The sequence below is a fragment of the Sinocyclocheilus rhinocerous genome, unplaced genomic scaffold (assembly GCF_001515625.1).
Source record: "Sinocyclocheilus rhinocerous isolate Xijiao unplaced genomic scaffold, SAMN03320098_v1.1 scaffold362, whole genome shotgun sequence".
In the NCBI taxonomy this organism is placed as follows: domain Eukaryota; kingdom Metazoa; phylum Chordata; class Actinopteri; order Cypriniformes; family Cyprinidae; genus Sinocyclocheilus; species Sinocyclocheilus rhinocerous.
In genome coordinates this window covers 632,552-652,839 of record NW_015639507.1, presented here as the reverse complement: position 1 = coordinate 652,839, position 20,288 = coordinate 632,552, and the positions used below count along the sequence as shown (strand labels likewise).

At 37.3% G+C, this 20,288-nt stretch overlaps 1 protein-coding gene across 1 annotated transcript in view; it reads right to left on the bottom strand.

Moving 5' to 3' along the window:
* Window positions 1–19,599, bottom strand: part of LOC107751215 (protein Wnt-4a-like) — a 20,300-nt gene extending 701 nt beyond the window's left edge. The window contains exons 1-3 of the mRNA XM_016566882.1: window positions 19,145–19,599; window positions 6,915–7,150; window positions 6,705–6,836 (exon numbers count right to left, since the gene is read on the bottom strand). Of these exons, the coding sequence (XP_016422368.1) occupies window positions 6,705–6,836; window positions 6,915–7,150; window positions 19,145–19,221 (445 nt within the window). The 5' untranslated portion in view covers window positions 19,222–19,599. The remainder of the gene's footprint in view (window positions 1–6,704; window positions 6,837–6,914; window positions 7,151–19,144) is intronic.
* Window positions 19,600–20,288: the final 689 nt, after the last annotated feature.

Below are 20,288 nucleotides of genomic sequence, written 5' to 3'. Positions count from 1 at the left end.
CTTCCAAAAGAGGACGATATCCGCTTCGTCATGCCTAGAGCTGATCTGTGCTGGTCGCTGAGGAAATACATCAACTTCGCGCTGTGGATCACCGGATCAGCTTTCACTGTGGACGAAGCGGAGTCCAGCCCAGGGTCGTCACATGCGGTAGCCGCAAGCCCGCCAGCCGCTCCTTCGTCGAATCTGCCGGCCTCTGCTCACTCTAGGCCTCCGGCCTCCACTCACTCAATCCCGCTGTGTGTGACGCTGTGTGTTTCGTTGTGAAAGTGATTTTATGTTTACGCGGCGCGATGCAACGCAACACGTAAAAAGACAAGTCATTATAATCCGTAATTATGTCCCCACTGGATGCAACAAATGCCTCGTTTATAATGGGTTTTAATGTTTTTGTGTCTTCGCTCGGGCCGGGACACAGCATCACAATATGGTAAGGGGCGTAACATTTCCGTCACACGCTTGAGGTATTCAGCCAATCACAACGCACTGGATAGCTGGCCAATCAGCGCACACCTTGCTTTTCAGACCGATGAGCTTTGTAGAAATCGATGCGTTTCAGAAAGGCGGGGCATAGAGGAGAAACAATAATGTACAGTATATGGAAAATAATGTGTTTTTTGAACCGTAAACCGCATAAACACATTTCATTACACCAAATACACAAAATGATGTTCTTTTTAGCAACATTATATGACCCCTTTAACACGCCTCATACCACAGGAAAATCTGATAAGATAATCTTTAGAACCATCAAGATAATCGGGACATTACCTAGGATTGTCGGAAGGGGAGAAATCGGCCCAAAATCAGCCCGATTATCTTGTGGTGTGTACTCGGCATTAGGTGTTCTGTAGATTTTAGCTCCAACCCTAATCAGACATCTGAACCAGCTAATCAAGGTCTTACTAGGTATACTTGAAACTTCCAGGCAGGTGTGTTGAGGCAAGTTGGAGCTAAACTCTGCAAGACACCGGCCCTTCCAGGACCGAGTTTGGTGACCCCTGCTTTAAGAGATACAAAACTCACAAAGTAAGTAAAACTTAGTTCATTGTATGCTGTATTTATATATAAATATATATACTCGTGTCTCATCAGGTGTCATTAGATAAATCAAAATCAGATAATTCGCTACTCTTTGGCTAACTGGTATTACGCTAGTCCCATAAGGCAGTATCTGGTTTAAATGTAGCTGTTTTTGTAGCTTGCATGTTGATCGATCACTTAGTTTTTAATGTTAGTCCAGCAGTTAATCTTTAAAGTATTGCATTGGTAGTTTTCGGCATTCTCGCTGTAGGGGTTGCATAGACTGGTCGGGTTTTTCCAACTACAAGAGCGTCAAAGCCAAAGGTTTCTATTTACAACCTGTTTTGCAGTGTTGAGCAATGTAGCCAATCATAGACGTATCTGTTGATTTCTTGAACGCAATGGCCAATCAGAGGCGTTCACTCAAGAATCCTCACATTATAAAGTGTAGACACAATGTGCAATGCTTCACTTTTTACAGTGAATAGTATAGTTTTGATTATAAATTAATTATTTTTTTTCCCTTTTATGGTTGTTGTTGCACCATGTAAATGTGATAACTGGACAATATTTGAAATGAATATTTGAATTGAATTTGAATGAACTGTGTGTGTGTGATTTTTATATATATATATATATATATATTATATTATATTATTATTATTATTATTAATAATAATGGCCACAAATAGCATACAAATAGCATACTTTCATGCCTTGGCTAATCAAACAAATGATACTGTTGTTACTTCAGAAACCAAAACTAATATTAAAAGTAGCTGAGAGGCTAAAGCCCCTGATCTTTGAGTACCTTTATTGAATTGTAGGTTGATAATTATGTTATGTCCCTGGAAAAGCCTTTCCAAATATTAAATTACTGTGTGGTATTTTCCATCAAAGAGGCGGTGACAGGGCCATTCTGTTGACAGGATTAGATTTCTCATAGTGAAATCTCCCTCAAGCACATTTTAGATCTATTCTCATACACATTGATTTTTCCACATTCATGCCCGCATATTTTTCCCCAAATAGCCATAGGAGAAATTTCTTACAGCCACAGACAGGTTGTCCTTTCCTAGATGTTTTTAAAAGTCACATTGAAAACATCCATGTTAGTGTCATCACATCATATCACATATTTCAAAACCAGGCAGCATGAAATGGCAGCGAACAAAAACAGTTGTGTTTTAGGCACCAATATCTCTACTTCCACAAACACAGGATGTGCTGGATATTATGAGGATTTCGCCATGATTTCTCCAGCCTGCGTCCACAGATATGCCCCCTGCTTTAATTTCCCGGTGCTCAATAAAAGGCAAACTCTCCTCTCTTCAAACCACCTCTTCCTGTTCCTCAAAGCAGCTTATTAGTAACAGACATTGGTATGACCAAAGAACTGCAAAGAATATGGAAGCAGACTTTAAAATGTACGTATAAAATGAGATGGGGGATTGTTTTGGACTACATGTGCACACTCTCACGCTTTTCCAACAACTGAAAAAAGCCAGAGGTGGTTTGATGACATATGAAACATAAATTAGAGCTTGGTTGAAAAGAAACTGGAGGGTGTAAATTACCCGTCTACTGTTACGGTAGCAAAGTTAAGGCCCTTGATGGGGTAGACAGTAGTATCCTACAGCAAGGGTGGAGTGGAGTAGTCTGGTGTGTTTGCTTGCAATAGAAACATTATAAAGAAGATTTTTGTATTTAAATGTTTCTGTAACACGTTTCCTACTGTAAATATATCAAAACTTAATTTTTGATTAGTAATATGCATTGCTGAGGACTTCATTTGGACCACTTTAAAGGTGATTTTCTCAATATTTTGATTTTAATAGCTGTATCTTGGCCAAATATTGTCCTATCATAACAAACCATACATCAATGGAAAGCTCATTTATTCAGCTTTCAGATGGTGTATAAATCTCAATTTTGAAAAATGGACACTTAAGACTGGTTTTGTGGTCCAGGGTCACACACATATGATGTGTGTGTGTGTGTATATATATATATATATATATACATACATGACATTGAGAGACCGTGTTGCAAAAGATTTCAAATAAATTATGTTCTTTAACTTACTATTCATCAAATAATCCTGAAAAAAATGCATCACGGTTTCCACAAAAATATGAAGCAGCACAACTGTTTTCAACATTGATAATAATCATAAATGTTTCTTGAACCGCAAATCAGCATATCAGAATGATTTCTGAAGGATCATGTGACACTGAAGACTGGAGTAATGATGCTGAAAATTCAGCTTTGCATCACAGGAATAAATTGCATATATATTATTTTCAATCATATAAATGCAGCCCTGGTGAGCCTAAGAAACTTCTTTCAAAAACATTAGAAAAACCGACCACAAATTTTTATATACATGTATTAAACTGCACGCAAAAATAAGACTGACCTCCAAAAATGTGTGGAAATGTGACGCAACACAAGTTATTGGGCAGCAGCTCAGCAAAGTGGTGCTTACGAAAGTCATCTCTGGGGCCGCTTTGTTGCAGCACCAAACCACATTTATGCATGTCCGACAACGCTTCATACCTGCCATTATTCCATGAATAGTTTCTATAAATATTTATTGTTCTTGGCGTGATGGCATGACTCTCTGAGTTCAGCCTAGAGAGACCATATCACTAGGCAGCTGCCTGACTGGTACATGCACTGGCACTACCCTGATCCATCAAACCCCAAAACCATTACATGCATCTGTAAAGCATGATAGAGATGGAAGAGATACCATTGGTAATGTTACTGAATTTTCCAGAAGGTCTGTGCTAGTAGGTGTGGTTAACCTGGGGATTTCATAATGACCATGTACACAATCCTTCAAAAGCTTGGGGTCTCTTATGCTCTTTATTATTTTTTTTTATTTCAATATATTTTAAAATGTCATTTATTATTGTGATGCAAAGCTGAATTTTCAGCATCATTTCTTCAGTGTCACATGATCTTTCAGAAATCATTCTAATATGCTGATTTGCTGCTCAAGAAACATTTCTTCTTCTTCTTCTTCTTCTTCTTCTTCTTATTATTATTATTATTATTATTATCATCAATATTAGAAACAGTTTTGTGGAATCAATGATACATTTTTTTCAGGATTCTTTGATGAATAGAAAGAAGTAGAGATCTTTTGTAAAATTATAGTCGTTACTGTTACCTTAGATCAGTTCAATTGCTGAAAAAAAGTTATTTCTTTAAAAAAAAATTATTGATGGCAAACTTTGAATGTATAACTTAAAAGAATATTCCGGGTTCAGTCCAAGAAATGGCATACTGGTATATGGCATATTGTTGATTACCACAAAAATCATTTTGACTCGACCTTTGATTTCTTTTTCTTTTTTCTTTCTTTTTATGTGTTCCTTTCCTTCTCTTTTACTCCAAATTAACCAAATTAATGTTTGCTCAAATCAGTGTAATTAATATAAAACTTTCTAAAGACCAATTTAACTTTTGCTCAGATGTACTTAATATAAAATTTGTACAAGTATGTTCACATTTCCAGATATTAAACTTGACCTTTGATTTTTTTTTTTTTTTTTTTCTTTTTTTTTTTTTTTTTAAAGCAAAAGATGAGGTTATAGTGAAGCACATAGAGTGTGTGGGGGCCAATCTTTGGATGATTTAAAAGCATAAATGTAAAGTTTGTAATTTTTTACAACTTTTTTTTAATATAATGTAATAAAAGCTTATAATTTTAGAAAAATAATTTTAGAAATAATTACATTAAATAACTTTATAATTGTATTTTTATATTAAATTATTTGATAATTTTATTACAATAATTTTATATAATTTTATAAATCATCATTTTATGGATTATGCCATTACCTTGTAAAATTAAATTGGATATAACTATTCAGACAGCATAGAAAGCAGGTTAGTAAGCAATTTTTTTTCACCACTTAAATCATAACACACATTAAAATCTTGTGGATATACTGCTGAAACACTGAGTATTTTAACACCCAGATTGACATTCATTGCAAGTAACCCAGAATTTCCTCTTCTATTTTTTCCCCCAAATTTATGTTTGTAGTAATCAACATTATGCCGCAACCCAAGATATTTCTTTAACGTCAACAGCAGCAAGACTGCAAAACCAAAACTTTACAAAACGAAGACGCTTATCCTTGTGCGAAACCCATTAAACAAGTCCGAATACATTCACGGAGACCATTAAATCATACCCTGCCAAAAGACCAGATTTGGCCACCAAGTTGGCTAATGTTGTTCAGCGTGGTCTTTTTGATGAAGCTGGTTAACTATGGACCACCTGCTTCCATAAATCACCATTTGGAAAGAGCAATTCACCCAAAAAGCATGTCAGTCTTTGACACTGCATATATTTCAATTTAACATACATTCATATGAAATATAGTCCTCTTCAGTTTATAAGTCTTTACAAACCTATGTTTCTTTTAAAAGCATACTGGATAGCAAGTTGTACTATAGAAAAGCTTGGAGTTATGGTATCGTACATAAATAATTCAGTCACTCAGTCTGACTAATGGAGGAGGGAATGCTGGGGGATTTGTTTATTTGCGGTATGTGCGTCTGGAGAGGAAAAGTGCTAGAGTCATTGTGCACAGAATCCATGGTCCAAGCACCCCAAGCGGGTAAACAATTTATTTTTGTCAGTTTCGCGCCAGATGCATGGCTGCAGCTCAGCACCAATCATCTGTCTGCATCAATAGCTAGTTAACTAACGACTTTGATTTCCAAAGCGCTCCTTTTGAACAGCTTGCTAACACTTATATTTCCACTCCGTCTTGTTCGGAGTCGGTTCGCATCTCTAGTAAAGCAGGCCTCGCTTTAATACTCGCTGTACGTTATCGGTGAGTGATTCTTGAATTCAAGCAGCATCACAGGAACGAATGGCCACGAGTATGGAAAACTCTTGGAAAGTACATGTACACCTGGACTGCATCTCAGCACGTAGTGTTCAATGTCTCCATCTTTCAAGATGAAACCCTAAAGCAGCATTAACGATGAAAAGGCGTTGACCTTTCTCCATATTCATATGCCCCTGATCCCAATGGCACTCCTCTGGTGCACGTCACATTAAAAATTCACTCTATTCGATTGCAATAAGTTAAAATAGATATATGTATAAAAATAAGAGAGCAACCACAATTAGAAACAGGACAAGGAGAGAGAAAAATACTCTCAATTGGGACCTCGGGTATATTCGCCCCTATATTTTAAAGTCTCATGTATGACATGTTCCTCTACCGTCGCATGAAATGCTTGGGAATTTGTCTAGTTTCCCTGTGCATGTAGGGAAGTGGTGAGGGGAAGTTCTGCGTTCTGGATCACCGACATGTGTGCATCTCGACCATCTTGCGGCACTGTTTGCACTTGACGAAACCCCTGCTGTTCTGTATTTTAGTCTCAACACATTCTTGTTTTGTGTGACCATTATTTAACTACATTTTTAGAATGCTTTTCTATTACTGTAGTTGAATCTGTTTCATATCCTGTTCATAATCCGCACTAATGAACAACAGGAATTGTGACTGATCACTTTACGTATCATGACTCTTTCTGTCTAATTTGCCATTTCTTGGCCAGGATAAGCACTATTCACCGTCAGTCATAATCATTTAATCAAAATGATTCATTGTGGTTCAATAATTACTATTCAAACAAAGCACACATACCTTCTGGACTGACACCGTGCACATTGCGGTCGCAGCCACACTTGTCCAGCTCCCCGCTGCTGCAGGCTCTGGTCACTGCAAAGGCTACGCTAGCAGCAGATAAAGCGTACACAAATGCAGCTTCCCGTGTACCTGTGGCACAAATAGTAAGTATCTGCAGGGTTTTAAGCAGGGCTGGCTTCATGTCCAATTAAATATGAGGCTACTTACCTTGTGTGACCACTTTGCCAAACACAGGAACACTCTCTAGCGTCGAGCAGTTCCAGCGTCGGTTGCGGAACTGAAACTGGCACTCGTCGATGGCGAGCTGAGCGCCCCTGCGGACCGCATCCATCACCTCCACATTACGCTTGCAGATCTGAACCTGCCTCTGGATGAGTCCTCTGAGCTTCTCACAGGTTTCTTCATCCGAGATGCTCCCCACTGATGACAGCTTTGCCAGGTATCTGAGGACAAAGCAGTAGAGACGTAATCAATAAATGTTCAGAGACTGTCAATAATACAGGCATTTGTAAAGAAAAAAACTTTGTATCTAGATGCTGGATGTTTTGCAGATGGAAGAAAAACGCAAATATGTTGTTGAATATTAGCATGTAGAGTATTATAATTTTTTTGTTGTTGTTTATTTATTTTACATATTATTTCAGGTAATTTTTCAATACTTTTCACTCTATTACTTTGGTTTGGTTTAGTTTTAGTTTTCAGTATATTTAGATCACAATACTTTATCATAAATTATAAAGATACATTTATAAAATATTTAGTTAAATGAAGAAACCCATTTAAAAGAACAAGCTATCAGTTAACAATAATATAATATTAAATATATAATTAATAATAATATATTATATATTTATTTTATTATATATATATTCTAAATATAGTACTGTTATATATTATCCTATTATTTATTTTACATTATATATTTAATTTATTCTAATATGTATTCTGTAAAAAAATTTTTTATTATTAGTTCATGATAACTATTGCATTAAGTAATTTTAACAAATTTAACCTTAATGTAAAGAGTTATTATTTTTAGTATTTTTGGCTAAAGTTAAATTAAAATTGAATTATGGTAATTTTATTGTGTTTTGTATTTTAGTGGTGTAAATTTTTTTCCAAATTATGCTTGTTTTTTTTGTTTTGTTTTTTTAGTTAAATGGTTTAATTTAAGGGCCTTTCGCACCGCTTTAGTTCCAGAACTAAATGTACAGTACTAAAGTACTGGGACGATTTTGCGCGAACTATTTCCCAGTACCATTTAAAGGGTTGCATTCGCACCGAGAGTGTGTACTAAGAAGTGACTAATTTGGTTCTCGAAAAAGGCAGTCCGGTACTAAAATCGCACCCAGTGCCGGCGGTGCGAAAACGCCAAAAAGTGGGTAGTTCCACAATTAGTTCTGGTACTATGAAAAGGTTCCCGCGGTGCGAAAGGCCCTTTAGTTGTTGTTGTTATAGTGTCCGTTAACAATAACACTGACCCATGCATTGTTCCGCTAATTTAATGACCCACATAGGTTTTTCATTGACTCCATAGCACAAACAGTACAATAAAACAGCGCAAACATAAACAGCGTGGTCCTCCTGTGACGTTCATGGAAAGCTGTGTTGGGCAGATGAGGTAAGGGTGATGTTGAGAGACGGATAGAGACTATCTTCACCCATCACCTCCAGGGCCAGGGGGTCGGGGCAACACCAACGCTTTAAAGGGTCTGCTGAGCTCCATCTCTTTATGGCACCTTATAAAAATAGTCCTATACTACATCACATCGCACAGGTTTTCATCCGTATACACCAAGCTTGGTCTCATTATAATCAAGAACTGGTGGAGATCAAAGTCTTGAGTGTTTAAAGTCTGCGCAGATGCATTTAGAGAGTTGCGTGCGCTCACGGATGGGTTTGTTTTGCATTATTTGTTTCTTTTATTTGGTGTGGTGCTGGGTAATTCGAAAGTGCGCCTGTTGTTGATGGAAGTCTTATAAATGACAATGAAGGTGCTGTGGTGTAAATACTCAATTTAGGTGCAAGATCTTGAGGTTTATTGATTTGGATTGTAGCTCAAGGCTAAACCTCAAAATCACCACGGATCGGATCTGACTCACAAAATGCTCATCATGTAATCGCATGTATTTACACTCTTGAAAGTAGTTTTTAAAAGGGTTTTTTGCTGCGATGCAACCATTTTTGGTTCCCCACAGAACCTTTCATGGAATGCTTCTCAAAAGAACCGTTTTTTTCCTACTGTGAGGAACATTTTATAAATCTAAAGAAGGTGCTTCTTTGAACCATTGATGCCAACACTGTAAAAACAAACAGTAAAATTAACTAAATTAGTTCATTTCACTCAAATATTAAAAAAGCTCATTGTACTTTGAAAAAAGTTAATGAACTCAATAATTGATTATATTAATCTGAAATTAAAATGAAAGAGTAGCAGCAGATTTCTAGGTACCGGCATGCCAAACAGTCAAACTGTAGGAGAATAAATGTTGAAATGAAGTATTATTTTTGTGTTTTTGCACAGGATCATTAGAGTGAGAGATATGTAAGTGTTTAATGTTCTGTTAAATTGGGATTTTTAGGGGTTTCTGTTAGTGATGACCTGCAAAAGAGCTATTTTTACCTGATTTAACCCTTAAAATTTAGTTTTGTTGATACAGATTAATGTATTTAGGTTGATTTAGCGATAATAATAGTTCTGATTCTGATTAACCAGTTGACTTAGATGTTGCCATTTTTTTTTCAGTGTAATTAGCAGTTAACCACAAAAGATTTGAGCTAATCTAATATTAATGCAGTCACCTGTATGACGGAGTCAGTATTTCAATTCATGCTTATTAAATTGCAATTAACATACAAAAAAAAAAAGTAGCTTTATTTTTAAGAGTGTAGTGTCTTGAGGTCGGTTTGGTTTCAAGGGCTCATCTTAACACGTTAAAAACAGCACGTCTGCATCCCTGCAGCTGGCAGTGGCGCATCCCACCCCTCTCTGCTGTTGACAAGAGCTGATTTTGAAGGCCACGGTTGGGGCAGATAAGAAACAAACACCTCCTTGTCCATGGGACCATCATCTCTGCTCTCTTGAGCTTTGATAACATGTTCCTGTCCGGCCAAAAGATGAAGCATGACATCAGCGGCCAGATGCACATGCATTCTGCTCGGAGGGTGTTTGAGTTTCTTTTTTATAGCATCTGTTGACGATTGCATGTTCTTGCATGCGTGTTTACAGCTTTTGTTTGTTTCACTAGTAAATTAGCTCTGTGATCCTGACCTGATAATGAATCTGGCAGCCAAATGGCAGCGGAGGCCCGTCCGTTCTGGCGGGATTAGCGCTGGAATATAATATATCAGTGCCAGATGCCATATCAAGCTCGGGATTTTGACAAACAAACACCTGAAGAACGGCCCGCTGCATATTTGTCTGGGAAAAAGATTGTCTGAGACCTTGAGAGAATCTTGTTTTCATTGCTTCCCAGTTCTAGCTCTCTAGCCTTCTCTTCTACGTACTCGCTAATCGCAGCGCTAAGTTTGCGAAAACAAAGGGAGCCGACTGTGGGATTTTGTAAAAGAATGGGAGATGCCTTCCTCTGCGCTTGGGAGGTTTTTGCGGGAGCATTCCACCTGGAGCACGGTGCCTTCTTCCTTGTGTCATGTTTGTGTTGAATTACATCGCCCTGGCCTTCGAGCGCTGTTGGCTCCAGATGGCTTAGCCAAGCGTGACTTAGCACGCAACCATGCTGTACGAGAGAGTTTGGAAGAGAACGAGAGAGAAAAAGCATCACACGTACACACGCCTGACTGTATATATCCGCTTGCCTCTTACTACTGTCAACTTATAAACATACGTAAAGTTATATAACACGCTACCGTTCAAGTCCCTTCTGCTCACCAAGGCTGCATTTATTTGATCAAACATAAAGTGAAAGCAGTAATATTGTGAAATATTATTATAGTTTAAATAGCTATTTTCTATTTGATTATATTTTAAAATGTAATGTATTCCTGTAATGCAAAGCTGAATTTTCAGCATCATTACTCCAGTCTTCAGTGTCACATGATCCTTCAGAAATCATTCTAATATGCGAATTTGCTGCTCAAGAAACATTTCTTAAGAACAGCATTTATTTGAAATAGAAATATTTTGTGATATTATTAATGTTTTTACTTTCACTTTTGGATGCAACAGTACAGATAGCCCACGGTTCAACACATAGCTCAGTTTTTTAACCACGGTTTTTGGTTTGGTTCAGTTCTGACGGCTTGGCACATCAGAGGGTTTTTTTTGCGATTTAAAATGTTATATAAAACAACCCCACTACACTTTAATTAAAACTCCAGTACACTTCTGTACACTATAGAAAAACATGGATTACTTATAAAATTATTTTGAGAGAAGGATTATTTTTATGGATTGGCTATTATTGAGTGCTATAAATGCATGTAATGTCTGTTTCATTCATACTGGTAGCTGAAGGCACCCTCATGCAGAAACTTCACATATGCATCACAGAAGTAATAGAACTGATGACGCTCTAGGAAATCCCTAATATGGACAAAGGCGTCCAGCTAGAAACGTTTTGAATGATGAAACATGAAGACAATAAACACTCGATTGCGACAAGTTTATCAGTGTTTTTCAAGCCATCTCGGGTATTTTCATAATAATTATGTATATTTATAATATAAATTATAATATATATTATATATATATATATATATATATATATATTATCAACTTAATCGCTTCAATTGTTCTCAGCAACTTTTTGTGATTTTTTTTTTTTTAGTAATCAAACCATGGATATTGACATTTCCTGTCTCTCCGTGGTAAATCGGTAAAAGTAAATATCAGACCTATGCAAGCTACCGACAGCAAGTAAACATGCATGCTGTGGTGTTCAAGGGCCACAATTTCAAGAGGTTTACCAAAATATTTGATATTTACATATTTGTCAGCTGTGCGTCACAGGGCGCTCATGTCTGTGTATTAAAGGGGTCATATGATGTTACTAAAAATAACATTATTTGGTGTAATGAAATGTTTATGCGGTTTAAGGTTCAAAAAACGCGTTATTTTCCACATACTGTACATTATTTTTTCTCCTCTATCATAAAATGTGCTGCACACATCTGAATATTTGGGTTGAACTGTTCTGGAACAGTGTTGTAAATACAACTTAACCACTGATTTCTAGTCGTGTCCTCTTTTGGAAGACCAAACAAAGTAGTTTCACTTTCACAATGAAACACACAGCGTCACACACGGCAGCCTTGAGTGAGAGGAGGCCGGAGGCCTAGAGTGATGCGGAGGCCGGCTTGAGTGAGGAATGGCCGGGGGCTTGAGAACGGCGGGCTTGAGGCAACCACATGTGACGACCCGGGCTGGACTTTTTCCACATACTGTACATTATTTTTTCTCCTCTATGCCCAGCCTTTCTGAAACGCATCGATTTTTACAAAGCTCATTGGTCTGAAAAGCGAGGTGTGCTCTGATTGGCCAGCTATCCAGTGCATTGTGATTGGCCGAATTCCGCAAGCATGTGATGGAAATGTTACACCCCTTACCATGCTGTGATGCCGGAGCGACGAGACAAAAACATTAAAACCCATTATAAACGAGGCATTTGTTGCATCCAGTGGGGACATAATTACGGATTATAATGACTTATACTGTCTTTTTACGCGTTGCGTTGCATCGCGCCGCGTAAACATAAAACCATGTCTGCATTTGTGATCGGAGAAATAACAAACAACAGTGACGTAGGTATGTGGGGGCGTGTTAGAACGGGCCGTTTTAGGTAGGCGTGGCTGACTCTTAACTTTTATAAAGAATATCTCTTTGGATTTGAGACTTTAGTCTTTGCAACTTTACAGATCTTCTTTATGCACCAAGAGCTTGTAACACTCCAAAGAGAAAGGAACAATTGAAATTGCATCATATGACCCCTTTAAAAGCTGTTTGTCTGAAATAAATTCAGTGTTGAGCATTTAAGGGAACTGATACATTTAGTGCTTCATATTTCACCCACATATTCCCATTTTTATCATAATTATTATTAAACACTACTTCCATTTAAAGATGTTTAATGTTCCCAGCATTACCAAGGAGTTTGTTTTGAACAGAAGCACTATTGCTGTTACTTTAATGCATGACTGTTGGCATTGCTCATACTTTTCTTAAAACTCTGTGGGAAACTCATCCTGCACCGTTTGTGAGACTGACATAAAGGATATATTAAGCTGTTCAGAATTTTCCTATTCTAATCAATCAGATTTGATTTTCACAGGAGAGATGATGAATTGCATTGAGTATGCAACCACCCAGAGGACCGTAGTAATGACATTAACAACATGCCAGCAATCTCTGAACACCTCCGCAACCAGTAAGGCACTGGGCTGGTGAGTTTTGCTTGCTCACACACCTCTTACCAAGGGCGCAGAATTTAGTAGGGACGCTATAGGGACATGTCCCTACCAATATCCAGCGACAACTAAATTGTCCGTAGCAATAATTTTGAACAAACAAGTAAATATATGTATATGCTACAATTGTTTTAATTTCGGCCGCATCTGTAATAGGCCACATTTTTAATATCACCTGAGAAGTTAAAGAAATACGCTAGAAAACTGCATGCATTGGAGGATGTACATTTAACACATGGGCATAGTAAGAACATATAAGGGAGCCAAAAAAGACATGTGCACAGTTCAGCTTTAACTTTATGATGTTAAACTGTACAAAGCAAACTGTTAGCTGAAAAAAAAAAAAAACTGAAATAAGAGTGTGTGGTTTCTGTCAGTCAGATGCACGTGAAGGTTGTGTTCGTTACCATAGCAACAGTAGGTCCCCCGTGAGTTTTCTGTCAGAATCATCATTGGTCCAATTCATTTTTAATATTAAAATAAAATTATATACAGCCTAATTAAAACACCCAGTGCTCTGATGCTGCTGTAATATTTGTTAAATATTACTTTGAAAATGAACAAATTATTCATTTAAATTATTAATTAAATAAGGTTCAAAGATTAGAGTAAGTTTTTTTTGTTTGTTTTTCAGTCTCTTATGCTCACAATGGCTGCATTTATTTGATTAACTATACAGTAAAATCAGTAATATTGTCAAAAATTATTATAATTTTAAATAATTGTTTTCTATTATAATATATTTGAACATGTAATTTATTCCTGTAATGGCAAAGCTGAATTTTCAGCATCATTACTCCAGTCTTCAGTGTCACATGATCCTTCAGAAATCCTTCTAATATGCTGATTTGCTGCTTAAAAACATTTCTTATTAATACCAATGTTGAAAAAAAAAACAGTTGTGCTGCTTCATATTTTTGTGGAAATCATGACATGACAATTTTTCAGGATTTTTTGATGACTAGACAGTTTTTTACAGCATTATAAATGAATTTAGACCAATTTATCAATCAATCCTTGCTGAATACATTTTTGAACGGTAGTCTAAAGATGATGAAAGTTACACTTTAATTCTCCTCACAACATTGAAAATACGGTCAAGAAGATGTCCTACACAAAGGAGCCAAAATGTGAATCAAACAGTCATCACAGAATGTGACATGTTTTCAAAAACAGATGTCATTCTTGCACAACAGTCTTTCTCTGATAAACAGCTCTTGTTTCCTCAAAAACTCAGTGACTCATTGGTATTTCTAAGTCTTGCAGACTGTTCACAGCTCATGTACCAAAAAGTCATTCACTCTTTTGCTTTAAGTTATGAGCTTTCACCTAGAGCTACAGGACAGAGTCTTAGTTGCACTTACACTATGCTTATCTGCAAGTCTAGTGGATGTCTTTAACTCTAGAGGGCAGTGTTATCTCATTTTACTGACAATACACTAAAAGATTAGCACTACAATTAACTGAATTCAATCAATCATATTAATTCTATTCCATGTCCAAGAAAAAAAAAAAAACATGCTTATGCCATTTTGATTTCTGGGATGATAATATTTATTTATGCTTGTTTCTATCTCTTCTTGCAGATTAAATATGTACCAGATGTACATCATGAAGATACTTCAGACTTTCAGAGAGGTACATAAAGATGCATTGAACATCTACATTTAAACTTAATCTAATATATGCAGATTATTTCAGTTTATATGAGTATCTGCTTCTACAAATCAGGACCTTTTGGATCATATATGCCTTCAAACCAAATGAAAAAGGATTTATGTAAATATAATTAGCATCAATTCAAGAAGTAAATGGGTGTATACTAATTATAGATATATTTCAGAGACGTTCCTGCACCTGAGGTCTAAAAAACATCTTAAACATCTTGTGTGACCAGAACGCCGGTCTGTAAAATTGAAGACGGATTGACAAGAAGCTGGAGGAAATGTACTCGGGTACAGAGCAGAAAATTAAGTAAGAGGGTTTGACTCTTGTTCTGTTTGGGTGTTGACAGGCCCATATGGGGATTTTGCAATTTATTTTTAAGAGGAAAGAACTTAAATGTTGTTGACTGATGATGAGATGGACCATTTACGAAAGCAAAGGCTATATATATATATACACACACACACACACAATTAAATGTTTTGGTAATAAAACTGTGCATAAGGCCTCTCAGAAGGGCCAATGTGGCTCTCCATCTCAATTTGCATTTGTGAAAAACATTATTTTTGCAAGGACATTAATCCTGACAATAAGAGATTGCTCAAATTCATCTATTCAGTCTTTCTTTTACTATGTTTGTCCCATCACCTGTCTTTCTTTAAACATTTTATGAGGCTAATTGAGGGGGGGAATGATGGAAGTTGCCTGTTTTTATCAAATTAAGCTTTTAATAGGCTGCTGTATGAGTGGAGGTATGTGCCAACAGGTTTTACAGCTTCATTACCCTGTTGTCACTGGTGTTATTTGTGTTATCAGCACTCGGCGCCGGGATGTATTTCGCATTAGAGGTTTCTCTCTTCTCATGTTGCTCATCAGCTGTGAACTATTTATTGACCGGCCTGTGCAAACGTCTCAACCACTGTTCTTTCCATCCCATGCAATGGGAAACACTGTATCACTTCCCAAGCGAAGACAACTGCATGGTTTTGTATTATATTCAGTGAGATGTGCATTAGTGAACATTCTGTAACCTCAACATCTCAAATAAACATCTGTATTTGACACCGTGCAACTCTTTCTTTACTTCTGAAATTGTTGCATCATGAAACTAGAAAAGGCAAATTCATCAAGATCAGTTTGAAAGTTTAAAAAAGATTGAATTGTGAAGGTTGCATAGGCCTTATGTAGGCTGGATACTTAAAGGAATAGTTAAGAATAGGGATAGTTAATTAAAATGTGCTGAAAATGTACTCACCCTCAGGCCATCCAAGATGTAGATGAATTTGTTTCTTCATCGGAACAGATTTGGAGATGTAATCCAGCATTACATCACTCGCTCACCAATGGATCCTCTGCAGTGAGTGAATGGGTGCCGTCAGAATGAGAGTCCAAACAGCTGATAAAAACATCACAGTAATCCACACGATTGTACTCCATCAGTTAACGTCTTGTGAAATTAAAAGTTACATGTTTGTAAGAAACAAATCCATCATTAAGGCATTTTAACTTTAACCTGTCCCTTTCATAATTCATAATAACCCCTCTCACATTAAACTCCACCCACATATTTGTTTTGAACTGTTTTGGACTGTTTTTGCTTGTAAACGGTGCTTGATCTGTGCATATTTCTCTCCTGATTCAGACGAGACGACTTTATCACTGGAAAAGTTTTATTTTGCATAAAGGACTATTCGGCCTATTTTAGCCGAAAGCCGGGTTGAAGTTAATTAAAAATACCTTAATGTTGGATTTGTTTTTCTTCAAAAACATGCAGCTATTTACTTCACAAGACGTTAACTGATGGACCAGATTATTTTATCAGCTGTTTGGACTCTCATTCTGACGGCACCCATTCACTGCAGAGGATCCATTGGTGAGCAAGTGATGGAATGCTAAATTTCTCCAAATCTGTTCCGATGAACAAACAAGCTCTACATCTTGGATGTCTTGACTGAGGGTAAGCAGATTTTCTTTTTTGGGTGAACTATTCCTTTAAAGATTGGATGGGTCGATAAGAGTCAGGATTTCTCAATAGAAGTCTACAAATTCTTTTAGAAGGATATTTGTTCATCTGCAACATAGCACACTAAGTTGGAACAGACTGAACTTTTGTTGGATGTAATTTGAAATGTTGGTCTCGGCTTAAGGATTTTGATGTTTGATCAATAGCAGTATGTTGACTTTGCCAAACCAAGATAAAAGCAAAAGTCGTTGCTTGTCAAAATGCATTAGAATAAGGATTGAGAGCAACTATTTGCATGGTTTATTTAGAAAAGAGTTTATTTAATAACATTTTACCATCTGTTATTTATAGTGTCTAATTAATGATTCATTCCTGGCATTTTAATACAAAACAACTGCAAATAGTCATTCATAAAATATTATAAAGCAATGTAAGCTTATATTTGCATGAACAAGCACAAGCTGTTGAAGGAGGTTTGAAGATGTGCAGGTGCAGTACAACCGCTCTCGTGACCTGCACCTCAACCCTCCATACAGGTGCAGAAGGATGTGCTCAAGAAGAATACTTTCACACATCTCTCAAATGAAAAGCTCTCGGCTGTACTTCAAAACATTTAATTATGACTGTTGAGTAAAGAGTATCTGAGTAACCAGGAGAAAGTTGTTACTCAACGCACACTCTTAAAAACGAACATTCGTATTAGAGCTGCTGGCTAACAGCCTGATACTTTAAGCACCACAAAACCTTTATTCTCTTGTTTTCAGAATGTCTATATTCTGGTGTTTTAAAGAGCCCAGAAGCCAAAACACTGATCTGAAGAACCTATATTGAAACATTGAGAACGTTTTAATCTCTGAAGAGGTTTGTGCTGATCCTAACCTACTACAGAAAAGCCATTGAAGAACTTTTATTTTTAAGATTTGTTGCACAATAATTCACAGGCAATACTTATATGCAACAAATAGGAGACCAAACAGAAAAAGTTTGCGTACTCAGTCATATTTTTAATCTGATTTTATTTTATACAAGTGAGACAAAACATAAAGAGTGTGTGTGTGTGTGTGTGTGTGTGTTTAATCTTACCTTACATCCAAATCTCATTTTGAGATCAGTCATGACGAAATCACTGTTTATTTCATTTCAACTAAAGACTGCTATGTTGCTTAGAAGATGATTTACCTCAGGAATATGTCTGAAGATTATCTTTATCAAAAAGCACGCAACAAAATGTACTGAAATGTTTTCAATGACACTGAACAACATTTTTCTACTTACTTTTAAGAATTACAATTCTTTAACATTATTGCAGGTTTTACACTGAGTCTATTTCCCTGTTAACTTCAAGTCACATTTTTATGACATTTAAGCTTAATTAACTGTCTACACTTAACCTATAAATAATATTTAAAGTGTTTCTGGATCATATATACTACATTTCAGCTTCATGCCCACGTGTTGCTCATATAACGGTGAAGAATTCACATTTTCTGTTTGCTAAAGAAAACTTGTCTAATGTCTATTTGGCTACCTGCTAATACCTGTCCTGAGATGGGGTTGGAATAGTGTACAAGCTCCTCTCAGAATGATCATATTTTGTAGACAGGTAGGAGGTTTTCCTTAAGTGTGAAGCATGTCTGTGCATGCCCCAAACCTGTCACCACGCCTTTAAATTAAAAACACTCTTCCATCGAAACCTCAACTACATCTGGATAGATTAAATGATGTGCTATTTCTGCCCTGAGGATACAGATAAATGATTCTAAACACCTGGAAATGCACACATCTTGATATGGCCTTAACCAAGCATGTTATTCTGCTTCTTAACTATACAAGTATCGAAATCAGATCATTCGCTTATGAATTCTTTGCCGTAATCACAAATTGCCATAGGTGATTCATTTATACGGCTCTCTTCAGCACTTTAATTATCATAAAGAGTGCTGTTACTGCTGTCATATTCATGCGTTGCTCTCCAGGCTGCGCGCAACCAGCGCCAATTAAGCGCGGCTGTGCCAAATGCACATGAACGGAAAATCTCCAAATAACCGGTTTCATTTCCTTATATTTTGTGCTGTCCATACAGTGCATGCTTTGAGATTTTTATTTTCTATTAAAGGCTACACTGAACGAATTAGACAAAGATTACAACTGTTTTGTTCTGCGCTTTAAAACCGTAAGCTTTAAGGTAGGCCTATGTAATCTAAGTAGGTAGGTTATATTCTTATTCACAAATTCGCTTAGTTTCCCAATTTCAGATTTGTGATTCACATGCTGCATTTGACATGCTAAACATTTGCTTTTGGGAATCTGACTGACTTTTAGTCATAACTGACCTAGACCCAGACGTCAAAACATCACATGAATGAAGAAAGTGATATTCACTTACAGCCAGTTGCTCGCATTGGCGGAGAAGAGTGCAAGAAAGAGCATAAGCAGCGACCTTATCAAATACTCCGATGACATCTTGAGAGGATAATTCAGGTAAAGGTCGCTGGTGTAAAATCCTCAGGAGAAGTTTATCAGGGCACCGCGCTGAAAAGTTGCATCGAAAAGCGATTAATCCATCATTGCGCATCCATCTGGTCAGCAGGTCTGTGCGGATCAACAGTAACTTGCCTCCTCGTATAAACAAGCCCAAGTGCTCAATATAGTTTATGTAGTGGCAGCAATATCACATAGAGCGGTATCCTCTGGTGCGACTTCTTCCGAGCGCGTGCAGCGGTTTCCACGGTCAACTTTTACGCAGCATCAGATAAAGATGAACCACGCGCGGCGCCGCCAGTAAATTGAGTCCAAATGACAGTCCCGGTCCTGTGCGTGCAGTTAATTCATCTAAACGTGAAGTTCAGCTCTGTTTGATGACCCCTTGGTCTGTGCGGATCAACAGTAACTTGCCTCCTCGTATAAACAAGCCCAAGTGCTCAATATAGTTTATGTAGTGGCAGCAATATCACATAGAGCGGTATCCTCTGGTGCGACTTCTTCCGAGCGCGTGCAGCGGTTTCCACGGTCAACTTTTACGCAGCATCAGATAAAGATGAACCACGCGCGGTGCCGCCAGTAAATTGAGTCCAAATGACAGTCCCGGTCCTGTGCGTGCAGTTAATTCATCTAAACGTGAATTTCAGCTCCGTTTGATGACCCCTGTAGATGCCACTCTGAATTGAGTCTGAGAGGGAATGCTGAATTTACTGACTCCTGGAGGGTTTGGTAGGGGCGGCGCGTCGTTTGGGGGAGGTTTTGATGTGTGAGAAAGCAGATAAAGGCGGGTTTAGTGCATGCATATATGTTTTCTCTTGCTATTGGCTGCCAAGAATTTTTTTTTTATAGAGTTCTCCAGAGGGACTCAATGCGGCAACTATTCCCCGTGCTCGAGGTATAACCGCTTATGCTTTTGGCAAGGTGCATTTTTCCTGGCCTCAGTGCCCCAAACGCAAGTACTTTGTGGTTAGGATGCTATTTATAGGATGCCTAGCATTTTGACAGCTTTGTACAAAAATAGACTACAGATTATGGCTTATTATTGTTGT